At 42.5% G+C, this 15,827-nt stretch overlaps 1 protein-coding gene across 1 annotated transcript; it reads right to left on the bottom strand.

Moving 5' to 3' along the window:
* Window positions 1–12,082: 12,082 nt before the first annotated feature.
* LOC307247626 (histone H2B 1/2-like) lies at window positions 12,083–12,458 on the bottom strand (the record flags this gene model as incomplete). Its single annotated transcript, XM_080024666.1, has 2 exons — window positions 12,083–12,320; window positions 12,355–12,458. The coding sequence occupies 2 exons, from the start codon at window positions 12,456–12,458 to the stop codon at window positions 12,083–12,085; spliced, it is 342 nt and encodes a 113-aa protein (XP_079880792.1).
* Between the last annotated feature and the right edge of the window lie 3,369 nt (window positions 12,459–15,827).

Here is a 15,827-nt window from a genome sequence, read left to right as displayed (position 1 = left end):
CCGGGGGTGCTGGAGGTGCTGACCAAGGTCCTCCGTGCAGGGGCTCTTGGAATGTTGATGGCTATGGGGGTGATTTCCCTTCTTTTCAAGAAGGGAGACGTCTCTGACGTTAATAACTGATGGCCATTGACCATGCTGTATGTGACAACAAGCTTCTGGCTAAGGTCCTATGGTTCCTATCCTACCAGGCGAGGAGGGTGATGGGGGCTTTGGGCAACTTGGGTCCTCGGTCAGAGCAGGTGCCATGTCACTACGGCCATGCAGCGAGGTGGCTTCAGGCTCACCCTGAGGCCTTGAACAGGGGTTTGGGGCTGGACCAGAGGAGGCTCCATGCCCAGACAAGGCGGGGGGTGACCGTTCTGGCTGTTTTGGGCATCCTCGAGGCTGTCTGGCTGGCAGTCAAGCCACCAAGCCTGGATAATGGGCGTAAACTGGTCCTGCCTCCAGAAATCACTGCCGGTGTGTACCACCTTGTACCGGCGACGCTTGGCAACATCCCCTGGTGCCCCCGAGCCATGTGGCCAGAGGGGTGTGGGTAGAAGGGGGAACCGGAGGGAAGGCATCCTGCTTTGGCTGCTCATAAGCCTATTCAAAAAGGGCTTGTGGGTGGCAGGGCAGGACCTCATAAGGCTCGGGAGGGATTGCAGAGTCAGGGCTGACGTGGGCAAATGGGGACAGCACGGTGCCCTAGAGAGGTGGAAGGGGTATTTGGTTTGGTGTATGTTTTTAGGGGAGAATGTAAATGTTTGTTTTTGTTCATGGTTGGTTGTATGTATTATGTTAAATATCATATGTAACCGTTTGACTGTTGTTTTTCTCTGTTTGGTCTATTCATGGTTTGTCCCAAAATGGTTTGGGGGATTGTATGATTTGTTGGTGATGTGTGGAATAAAAAACATATCAACCGTGTTTTACAAAAGACTTCCGTGGAGAGGAACAACCAAGAGTTTCACCTCATTTAAACTTTGGCAATTTTTCCAACAGCATTGTTCATGTCAATCACGGAGTGGTTAACACTAAAATATCTGCCTTGCTAGCAGCAGAAGCGCGAACCAGTGAGCTTTTGTTTTATTCATTGACTATTTGATATATTGATTATTTATTTAAACATGTAACAATACGTTAAAACAATTCAAGAATAGCAATAAAAATTAGCATTAAACATATAGTGGAAGACGTATACACTCATGTAGTCCTCTGCCTTCTCCATAACTTGAATAAGTAACTAAATATTTATCACATATGCAACTTAGAAACAACTATCCCAATGCTATTATGTACAACCCAGATATCTACCCAGTGTCAATCAGATATAACATAAACAAATACCTCAACATTCATCCTACCAACCTTTCCTCATCCCTATACCTCTTAAAACATATTTTTATTGTAAATCTTCTTGAATTGAGTTACATGAGGACTTTGCTTGAGTTTAATATCCGCACCATTCCAGAAATCCCCCTGACAATGTGATATACACATACGTGCTGATGGTGGTCAACATGGTATGAACACAGTGTTTTTATGAATTCAAATTTCCTCCTTAACAAGAAACCCCATCTCTATCAAAGAACATTTTTGCATGTTCCCAAGAAGAAAATAATTTCTTGCTTAATTTGTGCAGTAAAAAATTCTACCAGATCCATGAACTTCAAGTCATGTGACTTTAAAAACAGCGTGTGAGTATGTTCACAATATCCTACATTGTTAACTCTCCTTCTGGCTCTTTTTTGTAGTATGCATAATGAATGTAATGTGCTTTTTTACATGTACATGTTACCCCACACCTCCACGCAGCAATTTAGATACAGGTATATGAGTGAACCATACAGAGTGTGAATTTCCATTCACTTAAAAGTGAATGGTTAAAGCAATGGTCTAGAAATCTGAACAGGTGTCCCTGAGCAGGTTCAAATCCTTCCAACTCTGCTTTGTACGGTTGTCCAATCTCTGAACCTATTTTAATTCTATGTGCCATCTTCTGCTCAAAATATGTCCGAAAATCAAGTGAATTACGTTTTGCTGCGACTTCCTCAAATAATCGGAATTTCCATGTAATTTTCAGATCACAAAATATGTGGTCATGGTTGAGTGTTTAAGGTTTATAGGTATATCTCCAAAATTCAAGTGCGTGTTTCCAGCTTCTTCCTCATTTGAATGTAGTTTCCCTGTCTTTTAAAATCACAAAATATATAGTCGTCGCCATTTCCTTGTGCAGGTTCAAATCCTGCAGACTACAATTTATAAGGTTGTCCAAACTTTAAATGTCTTTTACTGAACCTGAACTTCTTGCGCTAGTGTCTCCTTAAAATATCTCCGAAAGTCAATTACGTTTTGCAGGGTCTTCCTCAATTGATCAGAATTTCCTCCCATTTTCAAGCTCAAACTTTGTAGTCATGGCTGAGTGGTTCAGGTGATGGACTTGATATCCATTGGGGTTACCATGTGCAGGTTGAAATCCTCTAGACTGCAATTGTCACAGATGACCCTGCTTTTATGTCATTTGAATTCCTTGTGCTAGAGTCTCCTGGAAATCTCTCCAAAATTCCAGTGCGTGTTTGCAGCTTCTTCCTCATTTGAACGAAGTTTCCTTGTGTTTTAACATCACAAAGTATATTGTCGTGGCCATGTCCCTGTGCAGGTTCAAATCCTGCAGACTACAATTTTTAAGGTTGTCCTACTTCTAAATGTCTTTTAATTCTGTGTGTCAGTTTCTGCTGAAAATATATACAAAAGTCAAGTATGTTTTTGCGGTTTTTGATGATGTTTGAATTCATTACACTCGTGTCTCTTCAAAAAATCTCCAGATGACAAATACATTTTTGGAGCCTCTTCCTCATTTGAACGGAAGTTCTTGGCATTTTAAATGAACTATCCATGTAGTGGCATCCGAGTGGTGAAGGCGATGGACTCTAAATCCATTTGGGTGTCCTGTCACAGGTCAAAATCCTGAAAACTACAATTCACAAATAGTTCCCTGCTTTCATGATGTTTTGACTTATTGCACTGGTATCTCCTAAAAAAAAGCTCCAATACTCAATTATCTTGTTGAATCTTGCCACTGGAGGTGCACAAGCCAGTGTATCATCAGTGCCGGTCCCAAGGCCAGATGAATAGTGAGGGTTGCGTCAGGAAGGGCATCCGCTGAAAAACGATGCCAAATCAAACATGCAGACAACAAATCTGATTTCCATACCGGATTGGTCGTGGTTCGGGTTAACAACGACCGCCACTGGTGCCGTCAGCCAACAGGGTGCCAGTGGAAATTGTGCTACTGTCAGCCGAAGAAGAAGAAGAGGGGGAAGTGTGTCCGGAGACAGCAGGCGAGGAAGAACGGTAGGAGAGTAGGGTTGAGAGTAGGAACTTTGAACGCTGGCAATATAAAAGGTAAAGAGAGAGCTGGCTGACATGATGGAGAGAGGGAAGGTAGATGTACTATGTCTACAAGAGACCAGGTGGAAGGGGAGTAATGCCAGGAGTATCGGAGCCGGGTACAAACCGTTCTACCATGGAGTGGAAGGCAGGAGAAATGGGATAGGGATAGTCTGAAAGGAAAAATATGTCAAGAATGTTTTGGAGGTGTCGAGAGTGTCGGACAGAGTGATGAGCATGAAGCTGGAAATTGATGGGGTGATAATGAATGTGGTCAGTGCATATGCTCCCCAAGTTGGGTGTGAGATTGAAGAGAGAGAAGAATTCTTTAGTGAGTTGGATGTAGTGGTGGAGAGCGTCCCATGGGAGAGAGAGTGGTCGTTGGAGCAGATCTCAATGGGCATGTTGGCATGGGATCAGAGACATAGATGACAAGAAGGTGATGGTTAGGGATGGTGTCAAGGAGAGGAATGTGGAAGGACAGATGGTGATGGAGTTCACCAAAAGGATTTAATTGGCTGTTGTGAATACGTATTTCAAGAAGAGGGAGGAACACAGGGTGACATACAAGACTAGAAGAAGGTGCACACGGTGGACTACATCTTATGCAGGAGGTGCTGAAAGATTAGCGACTGCACAGTGGTGGTAGGTGAGTGTGTTGCTAGGCAACCACGGATGGTGGTCTGTAGGATTTCTCTGGAGGCCAAGAGGAGGAAGAGAGTGAAAGAGCCAAAGATTAAATGGTGGATGTTGAAAAAGGAGGAGTGCTGCATGCATTTTAGGGAAGAGGTAAGGCAGACAATAGGTGGGAATGAACGGTTACCAGATGACTGGGAAACAACTGCAGAAGTGGTGAGGGAGAGGGCCAAGAAGGTACTTGGTGTATCATGCGGGAAGAGGAAGGAAGACAAGGCCTCTTGGTGGTGGAATGAGTATTTACAGGAGAGCATAGAGCAGAAGAGGTTGGCAAAGAAGAAATGGGATAGTCAGAGAGATTAAGAAAGTAGACGGGAGTACAAGCTGATGCGGTGCAAGGCAAAGAGAGAAGTGTCAAAGGCAAAGGAAAAGGCATACGACGTGTTGTATGAGAGGTTGGACAGTAAGGAAGGAGACCGATTGACAAGACAAAGGGACCAAGCTGGGAAGTATGTGCAGCAGGTTAGGGTGATGAAAGATAATGAAGGGAATGTGCTGACTAGTGAGGAGAGTGTGTGGAGGAGGTGGAAGGAGTACTTTGAGGAGTTGATGAATGAAGAAAATAAGAGGGAGAGAAGAGTGGATGATGTCGGGATAGTGGATCAAGAAGTGCAGCAAATTAGCAAGGATAGGGTGAGAAGAGTGGAAAGGCAGTGGAAAGGCAGTTGTCCCAGATGACATACCTTGGGAAGCATGGAAATGTTTAGGTGGGATGGCAGTGGCATTCCATTCAGAGGCTGTTTAACACCATCCGGGAAAGGGAGAGGATGCCGGAGGAGTGGAGAAGAAGTGTACTGGTACCCATCTCTAAGAATAAGGGAGACTTTCAGAGCTGTAGTAACTACAGGGGAATAAAATTAATCAGCCACAGCATGAACCTATGGGAAAGGGTAGTGGAGGCTAGGTTAAGAGGAGAGGTGTGGATCAGCGAGCATCAGTATGGTTTCATGCCAGGAAAGAGTACTACAGATGCAATGTTTGCTTTAAGAATGCTGATGGAAAAGTATAGGGAAGGCCACAGGGAGTTGCACTGCGTCTTTGTGGATTTATAGAAAGCATATGATAGGGTGCCGAGAGAGGAAGTGTGGTATTGCATGAGGAAGTCGGGGGCGGCAGAGAAGTACGTAAGAGTGGTACAGGACATGTATGAGGGCAGTCAGACAGTACTAAGGTGTGCAGTAGGCGTGACGAAGGCATTCAAAGTAGAGGTGGGATGGCTTCAAGGATCAGCTCTGAGCCCTTTCTTGTTTGCAGTGGTGATGGACAGGTTAACAAATGAAATCAGGCAGGAGTCTCCGTGGAATATGATGTTCGCGGATGACAATGTGATCTATAGCGAGAGTAGGGAGCAGGTTGAGGAGAGCCTGGAGAAGTAGAGGCATGCATTACAGAGAAGAGCAATGAAAGTCAGCAGGAGTAAGACAGAATACATGTGTCTGAATGGGAGGGAGGGCCGCGAAAAGCTGAGAATACAAGGAGTGGAGGTGGAGAAGGCGGATGAGTTCAAGTACTTGGGGTGGACCATTCAAGGCAGCGGAGAGTCGGGAGAGAGGTGAAGAAGAGAGTACAGGCAGGGTGGAGTGGATGGAGAAGAGTGTCCGAAGTGATCTGTGACAAAAGGCTTCCAGCAAGAGTGAAGGAGAAGGTCTACAGGACGGTAGTGAGACCAGCTATGTTGTACGGTTAAGAGGCTGTGGCACTGACAAAAAGGCAGGTGGCTGAACTGGAGGTGGCAGAGTTGAGGATGTTGAGATTTTTATTGGGAGTGACAAGGATGGACAGGATTAAGAATGAGTACATTAGAGGGACAGCTCAGGTTGGACAGTTTGGTGGAAAAGGGAGAAAGGCCAGATTGAGATGGTTTGGACATGTGTAGAGGAGAGATGAGAGTTACATTGGGAGAAGGATGGTGAGGATGGAGCTGCCAGGCAAGAGGAAAAGAGGAAGGCCAATGAGAGGGTTAATGGATGTGGTGAGGGAGGACATGTAGGCGGTTGGTGTAAGGGAGGAAGATGATACGTTGTGGTTACCCCTAACGGGAGAAGCCGAAAGAAAAAGCTCAATTATCTCGTTGCAGCTTCTTCCTTGTTTGGTCAAAATGTCCTTGCATTTTACAACAACAAACAATTTACTTGTGGCCGAGTGTAAATGCTGATGGGTTGGATTTATGGGCATGGATTTAGGGCCTCCATTTATGAGAATGTGATTCCAGCACGAGTAAAGGAGGGTACTGTACATTAATGTACTGTTTCGCCTCCCTGTCAGGAAATTGAACACTGGTCTCCAGCGTGACAAACATGGATTCTGGCCACTATACTAACGAGTATGCACAAGCAGTTCCTTCGCAGAGCAGAGTTGAAAAGGGCTTATGTTGCAAGGAAAAAAGAACTCCAGACAGATGGTTAAGGAGCTGTTCTTCCTGCTTTGTCAGCTCATTTTAGTCTGGTATAATTTTTGCCATAGAAATCCTCAGCATAGCACGCACATGTTTTCCTAGTAGATGTAGGTGGATCCACACGGGACCAACCTACTTTGGGCCAGTTGTCTTGTGTTTGGATACTTTGCCTCACTCAAAGAGGTGTATAAATCAGGCAGCGTGGATGTCTCAAACTTGTCTCTGACCTTAGAGTCGCAGAAATGTAGATACTTTATATTTCCTAAAATTTTGACACAGCAATCGCCACTGGAAACAACTAATGTCATGAGCAAACCACATGACTTTTACAGTTGTCAGATGGCTGGAGTGTTTACACTTCACAACTTACTGTATTGTATTCAGTAATCTTGCACTCTTGTGGTTCGCAAACTACATGACTGATTGGCAACAGGGCGTCACACATTACAAGATCTTTCGCTAGGAGGAATCCCTGTCAGGTCTCCAAAATACATTTTGTCACGAAAACACACACAAGAAGTGACACCGGAAATGACACGATACCTTGCGCTGGACTGGTTTATTTATTTTTTATTGTATTCTTGATTCCCGTAAAAAAATGAATAAAAGCAGAATTTAAATACAAAATATATTAAGAACCTAGAGAAGAAAAGTGAAATAGGTATGTTGTGTTTGTGGCAGCTGCTCCGCTGCACTCCCATTTCTCAGTCTCTCCTTCTCGACTCCTCTATCCGCCTCACTCCATGTCTGTTCTCATTGGATCACTCCCCACTCAATTCCAACACAACCTGATATTAAATCTGCTTGATATCTCGCCGGCGTCTGCGAGCAATCGGCCAACGCTGGGCGAGCAGTCAGATTGCATTTTGAGCAGTCCATACCACACTCCCGTCATTCACGGGAGAATGCTATGATTTTACTCCAATCTGTAGCTTTGCTTGGCAATCTCGAAAAACCTTCCGGCGAGTGGAAAATTAGGCCAGAATGACATAGTCTGAACTCAGGCCTAAAGACACGCAGGAAAGCGTATTGGTACCAGCAGGGGGCATCTGCCTCTCCTCCTGCTGCGTCGTGGCCCATTATACAGACAATGGTTGGAAAATGGCTGGAGAAACTGATAATCCTGAGAAAAATAATACTTATTTTTATTCATTTTGATGATGAAATAATAATAATAATAATATGGAATACATTCGGTTTGTGATATAGCAATATATAATACAATCTGATAATCAGTTGAAGCTCTGGATGGCACGTTGAGGTGCAGAGGAGGGATCAGGTTAATCAGGGAATTAGAGAAAGATTTAGGTTTACTTAGTTTCCTGATTTTCTTGGATTGAAAATTCAAGGTTCAAGATGTTTATTTATCACATATGTATACAACTGGGCATACATATATGTAGCAGTGACGTGCGGTGAGGTTCGTGGCTGGTGAGGCTCTGACTTTTTCAGAGTCAGATTTACAAATATATGAACCCAATAGAGTAGCTTAAATTCACCATTCAGTTGGCAGCTTGCACATTGGCTACTGGTTGTGTTTCATATCTCATATAAGCATTCTTTACACACACATAGTTAAGTTTCATATTTGGCCAAGGAAGAACGTTAATTTTATAGCGGCTCAGAGAAAGAGCGCATTTGCTCTGCATCCTCCGTGTGTTCTTAATTTGCCATTCCTCAAATACTATTAGTATTTAATTGATTACATACTCATTCAATACAAATAAAAATTACACTAATCTTTGTCGCTTGTTACACTAATCTCTGTCGCTGTTACACTAATCTCTGTCGCAATGTAGCTGAATGTTATTCTCCCTTGAAAGTCGCTTTGGATAAAAGCGTCTGCCAAATGACTAAATGTAAATGTAAATGTAAAAGGACATACTGCAGTGGATGCATGGTCTTACCTTTACTTGTAAATTAAGTCCATTCTCCTATCATTCTGGACAAATATCTCCGTTAGTTTGTTGTAAAAGTCCTCCTTATCTTCCTATAGTTTTAAAAGTCTCTCGGTCTCAAAGGAGATTATTGACGCACACGCCCCCTTCAGTGAGGCAGAGTTGGCTGCTGGCTGCCTCACCTCGTGCTTTTTCACTGCAGTTTTATGTCAGATAAGCAAGACTAAATATGTTTTACACATACATTTATGGAAAGTGAGGACATACAATAAACGTGTCTACAAACATTACCTTGGTGACAAACAGTGAGAAAGCAAAAGGCGCATGCGCTCAACCCAGTTTGTGAGGGATTGCGCAATCTGAGATGAGGCTCCGGCCCTCGCTGCCTCACCTCGTGCGTCTCCCTTCTAATTGAACAGGAAATACGCAAATTCAGCGATTTTGAGAATAAAAATGATTGAAATTATTGGAATCGTACATGAATTACATCTATAGCACAGCTCAGAAGAGAAATATTAATGTTTATTTTATTTTATCCTCATTGTTTTTTTTCTTTTCACGATGACAGCCTCCCCTGACCGCATGTCCCTGATGTGATAGTGTGTTCATACATGTGTTTGGGCTGGATGTGGAAAATTTGGATTCAAAACCATAATTGGGATCTTTTTACACGGAGCGAAACCTTGTGCTGTTCTCAGGAATCTTGGTGAAATCGGGTTGAGTTTCTCTATAAAACACAAGCTACATGGAGACAAAGGAGCTAGAAGAAATTTTTTGCCACAAGTGGTTCCAGCGGTCCCCATCGAAATGATTACTAGTTAAAATGATTCCTCTGGATCTCAAAGACTAAATCTGATCCAAAGGTGTCTGTGGCAAATGCATCGTATCTATTTATAAAACATATTTTTTAGTAATATTATAAACTTGGATTCGCAAACGTTTACTAACAACAATAAATTGTTTGTTCTAGTCCTAGAAGCAGTAGTGCACCGTTCCAAGTGGATCTGGGCCTTCTGCAGAACGACACAAACCAGAACTTCACTCAAATAGGCCCTGGTCCATTTTAAATTAAATACTCCACACACAAATTCATTATTTTACAAATTCATCCCCCTCACCCTCCTACCATTTTGCAGTTCCATTTCAAACACCATCACTGTCCTAAAATAAATACTTGTCATTTCCTTTATGTAAGTTACATGTAGTTACGCATCTAAAAAATAAATCATGTAAATCATCGTGGACTGGCCTCAGAGGCTTCAAGCTCTTGTGGGAAAAAATATCAAAGTTTGTCATCAAACTGAACTCATTAAGACAAAGTTCTAATATGTTATATAATACATCTTAATGGTAAACTGTTTAAAATGTAGAAAGAAAAGAAGGAAACAGTCTTTAATCGTCACACGACACTCCACAACACATGCTTGCACACACACACATGCTTTGATGGTGGCCGGTGAAATGGCTCCTCTGCTTTTGACCCATCCTGGCTTGTCCTTCCTCCGGGGGCACAGCCAGGAGCAGTGGGCAGCATACGTGGACGCGCCCGGGGACCAGGTGATAAGTGTCCATCGCTGGTCAGACGATGATGGGTGCATGTTTTTGGTGGGGGTCCTTACTGACGTGAGGTGGAGGAAACCCCATGTGAACACGGGGAGAACATGCAAACTCCACACAGAAAGGCTCCTGTTTTTTGGAAGATAACCCGCCGGAGCACGGTGCCAACAGCGCCCCAGGCGGGAATCGAACCCTTCTTGGTGTGAGGCAGCAGTGCAATGCACTGCGCCACCGTGCCACCTATGTATGTAGGGTGTAATTATATATTTAGTGAAATTAAATGCATCTGTGGAATAATGCCTTATATTTTATATTGTGAAGTTGTCTTCTACATTTGTGTGGTTCATATAATTAAGTCATGTCTTAATAAAATTGTAGATGGATCGGGATCCTATACTTTGGTTTTCCATCTGACCTTATCTGATTTGTTAAAAAAAACATCACACTGGAAACAAATAACTCAGTTCTGCAAGATAGAAATGTTACAAATGAAACGTGAAATGAATCCACTTCAATTGGAACAAAGAACACAGTGAAAATGTAAATTGTATTGTGAGTTATTTTTAAATGAAGTGGCAAAATACCTAAGGAAAAAGAAGAGCAACTTGTTGAAAAGAGGTAGACCTGCATTTTGTCTGTAATATTATCATAATAATAATACATTGTTTATTTTTCAAATATTATTGAATTTAATTTTCGAGCAGAAAGACTAAAGCATGTTTGTATGACTTGCAGCGTAGGGCCAGTGTGGCCTCCTCTACGTCCACTGTGAAGCTTTAACACCAGGACTGAAGCACAGGGAGTCATTGCAGCTTGTTCTACTCGTCCTGCGAACATGAGCGGTCGTGGCAAAGGAGGCAAGGGACTCGGGAAAGGAGGCGCCAAGCGCCACCGCAAAGTTCTCCGCGATAACATCCAGGGAATCACCAAGCCCACTATACGCCGTCTGGCTCGCCGTGGCGATGTGAAGCGTATCTCAGGTCTGATCTACGAGGAGACCCGCGGTGTTCTCAAGGTGTTCCTGGAGAACGTGATCCGTGATGCCGTCACCTACACTGAGCACGCCAACAGAAAGACGGGCACCGCCATGGATGTGGTCTATGCTCTGAAGAGGCACTGACGCACCTTGTACAGCTTCGGCGGTTAAACTGCAACAGCTCCACTAAACAAAGGCCCTTTTCAGGGCCCCACGTCCACTGTGAAGAGCCTCCTTCTTTAAGCTTTGAGTGGAACGAGGCACATACTCAACACAAATACGACATGCTAAACGGCCAGAACAACAAACCACCATCTGCTGTATGGCAATTAATTACACTTTACTATAAATACACTATCGTTTTATAACGTCGCTGATCACAATACTATAATATATTTGTTCATATATTGTATATTATGCTATTGCCAGAATGCAATTATGATCAAAGTATCCAGAGTTTCTTGAGATTTGTTTGCATGTGTTGAGGCATTTATGTACACTTCACAATAGATGCATTTTAATTGTGTATAACTTGTCCACATACCACATTGTATATTTATTATATTTATGTGAATTGATTTAGTATTCTATTATTTAATTTCAAACATGGATGTAGATGAGTTAAGAATTCCGTATTTGTTGAAGCTGCAGCTTTATATTTATGCTTTGTTTTCTATAAATCGAAAAGCCAAGGAGCCTGCAGAGATTTGAAGGAATGCATTCAAGAGGTTAATTCACCCATTGGGAATATTTAGGACGTTTTCCACATCTATACATGGTTCTCCTCCCAGTTCTCTTGTTTGATGGCATTAATTATGATAAAAATGAATAAATTGTAAAAAATTAAATCAGAATTATGTTTTCGTTAATACATATAATACTTCCAATTATACATAAATATGCAATAAATTATGCTGACCAAGACAAACTAGTGTGTAACTATACATCATTAATGTATATTAGAACAAAAACAAAAATATAACATTTCTATTGAATATATGACCAAGTAAATCATCATCACGTGACCATTGTGTAATAGAAAAGCCTTTGTTGGACAGTGTGGGCCAACCCAATGAACATATGCAGAGATTTAAAGGATTACATGTTGTTTTAACATAACCCATCGATTGACACAATAGTCCTCAGATACTGCTTTCATCCTTTGGTTTGAGAAGCTGAGCGCTCAGATTACTTGGAGCTGGTGTACTTGATAACAGCCTTGGTGCCCTCGGACACGACGTGCTTGGCCAGCTCTCCGGGGAGCAGCAAGCGGTCGGCTGTCTGGATCTCCCTGGAAGTGATTGTGGAACGCTTGTTGTAGTGGGCCAGGCGACAGGCCTCACCGGTGATGCACTCAATGATGTCATTGACGAAGGAGTTCATGATGCCCATGGCCATGGAGGAGATCCCGGTGTTGGGGGTGGACCTGCTTCAGGACCTTGTACACGTAGATGGCGTACCTCTCCTTCCTGGTCTTTCTGCGCTTCTTGCTGCCCTTGTTGACTGTCTTGGATACGGTTTTCTTAGAGCCCTTCTTGGGCGCTGACTTGGCAGGTTCGGGCATGATTACGGTGCAGACACACACGGAACCAATGACACGCATGGGATGGTGCTGCTTTTTTTTTTTATAGATTCCTGATGCAGTTGATGCTCTGTGACTCCCTCAAAGTGATTCGGTAGAATCTGCATGTGACAGTGGGCATGTGCCAGTTGCTTTCGAGGACTAGAACACAGAGACTGAGATTTGAAAATAAGTATCCGTAAATTTACTTTTATTTTATTATTAAAAAGACTTTTATTGTGCCTAATATAGTGAATGGTTTTAATATGAGAGCAATTTAAATAATACGCTCCTTTTTGATTGAAAAAGAGAATGAGAAACTAGATTTAGGATTCAAGAGGTAAGATGGGACATTATAAAAGTTTTTGTTTTTTTTCTGTAATACTACTTAACTACAAAAATGACTTGTCCTTTATACTAGTACGGGGATCATCTCGCCCACCTGGTCACAATGCATAGGTCACAGTTCTGGCCAGGCTGGAGGCATCAACACATTTCCTCTCCCATAGGGCCTCTGAATAGACACGTTATTTTCGTTCTCGGTATGACATTGAAGCAATAAATTAAAAGAAACATACGTTAGAAATTATACCATACAATCACTATACAATGGGCTCTGATTCTTGAGAACCCAGGGCCCTCATTCAGACACCTCATATTTCCCCCTTTGAGACTATACAAAGTCTTGACAGAGAGAAGAGTAATTGAACTTATAATGTTAATTGGCTTAATATAAATCACTTAATAATAAACAAAATTGATTATAAAATACCCTTCTGACCATGCTTAGTCGTAGCAATACATTAAATTTGTGGAGTGTGAGAGCGAAAAACCCATCCGGCAGCTTCCTTTCTTAGTGCATCCAGCAAATAATCAAGACAGGAAAATTCTCCCACGGTCCCTCTGCCCCAGGCAACCCCCTAAGGTATTACAAATCAATAAACAGAAAAAGCCGAAGGGTTTAGAAAACTGTATAGGATGTTATACATATAAGTGCGTACAATTAGAACCTCAGAAAAAAATCAAAAATTTGTCCAAAGTCAGGCTGGTCGACCCATTGGACCTTCCAGTGGACCTTTCCCTGCCTATCACCAATGTCCTAAAAAAAACAGCAAAAAATAAAATACCTGAGGTCCCAATGTATTCACTTCATCCTATTACAGACAACTTAAAGAAAACAATAGCAAATCAAAGTAAGATGTCTTGCTAAAAATATCTAGTGTAGAGTACAGGAATATTCATCCTGTACTGTAATGTAATGTAATGTAATGTAATGTAATGTAATAAACAACTTCCAATATTATAAAAAACATTCAGGACACATATGTATGTATTGAACTGTTGCTTTTTGAACACCATCATTTTTAATGATATTTCACTCGACACCCCTGATCATGATGTCCTCATTCAGGGTCCGCCATCCATTTTCATCCTCCATTTTGCAGTGTCCATGTTTGAGTGCTCAAGTCCATCAGGGTGTAGGATCTCTGGACACAGCCATCCTCTGACTGGTCCTGAAAGAAAGAATCACCAGCCAGTATCTTGCACAAACATCAAATACAGTATAATAATTTCCCTTTTGCATTATACTTTAACATTATTCCAATATATGATTAACCAATTCGGATCTGTGTGTTGACAAATTTTAACAATGCGGTTTTTTCAGCACACCATTCATTTTATCACAAACAACTTGGCTTTGCGGATGATAAACAGCTCCTGAGCGTTGTTTAATTCCCAATTTTTTTCTGAATTAATTTTACTGCTCTATCCACAAACTCTTTCCCATTCTGAGGATATGCGATCTGGAAGTCCCCACCTGCTTATGACCTTACGACACAAGAACTTGGCTTGGCTGAGCATCTTTACGCTTGGTTGGACATGCCTCAGGCCACCGTGAAAATCTATCCACGACGACTAACATGTATCTTTTACCTCCTATTGATCTTATCATGTCAACAAAATCCACAACCAACTCACGTATAGGACCTGTCGGAGTTGGAATGTGACCAGGTGGCCTCATCACACCCCTCCTAACATTGTTTTTAAGACAGATTGTACATCTGCCTTTGACATAATCAATTTGCTCAAGCAATTACAGTGACCAAAAACCATTCTCTTTCGTGTTTTTTCTCCTTACCTCCCCCCTTGCAACATGGGATAACCCATCCATAACCCTTCCTGAATCATCAGACCTAGTAGGTCGGGGGGTGCTGCCATCAGTCCTTTATGATTTCTCAAACAGACCAGCAGAATCTTGTGTGGCCCCTCGGTCCAACCATAATTGTTTATCTATGGCTAACGCCTCTTCTTGCATCGCAATCACATCTTTGAGCTTGATTTTATATTCCAGGTCCACTTCATGGGTGACCCGAAGAACCTTGCCTGCTTTGTTTAATCCTGTAACTGCTTTTGCAGCCTCATCAGCCGCTTTGTTATCTTGTGTGACCCTTGATGTGTCCATTTTGTGTGCTGCACACTATGCTACAGCTATTTCCTTTGGATCCCTCATTGCATGCAACAGTTTCCTTACTGTGCATAATGCTGTATCGGAGAACCATCGGTTTTCTTAAATCCTCGATATTTCCACACTGATCCAAATTAATGACACACATGTGTGCATATGCAGAATCTGTATATATTGTCACTCGCTTGCCTTCAGCCAATAGACAAGCTACAGTCAGGCCCACAAGCTCAGCAAGCTGTGCAGAAGCAGGTTGTGGTATTACTTCTGCTTTCTCAACAACAAATTCAGTTCCCTGGGCTTTGACTACTGCGTAACCAGCACTCAATGAGTCTCCTATTCCATAGCAGGACCCATCAGTCCAATACTCCACATCTGACAGATGCAGTGGGAAAGCTTGCAAGTCTAGATCTGAGCGTTGCAAATCTCTCTACTTCCTGAACACAATCATGTGGCTCTCCATCCTCTGGTGTTGGTAAATTCTCAGCTGGATTTACCGTGACACACCATACTAAGGTGACATCTTCCTGCTCTAAGAGCCTATGATAGTCTCTTAGCCTAGACATAGTCAATGTACATTTACCGAAGTTCAAAAGATTTCAGAGACTATGATGGGTTACAATTTTCACTGGGTAACCCATAGTTACTGAGGATGCTTTATCATGCATTAGATAAACTCCCACCATTGCTCTGTAGCACCGTGGTAGCCCCAATTATACTTCTGAATAGGCAGTAGAATAATACAAAACAGGTTGAGGGATTGTTCCTGTACCTGTGGGCTGACAAAGAACTGCACATGCATATTTGCCCCCAGTGGACGTAGCCACATACAGAAAAAAGTTATTAGAGTAGTCTGGCCGCGCTTGCACTAGAGCTTCTTGTAGCCTCTGTTTGATCGTTTCAAATGC

This window comes from Zeus faber (genome assembly GCF_960531495.2).
Source record: "Zeus faber genome assembly, contig: SCAFFOLD_34, whole genome shotgun sequence".
Lineage (NCBI taxonomy): Eukaryota > Metazoa > Chordata > Actinopteri > Zeiformes > Zeidae > Zeus > Zeus faber.
This window is presented reverse-complemented; position numbering and strand designations above follow the sequence as displayed.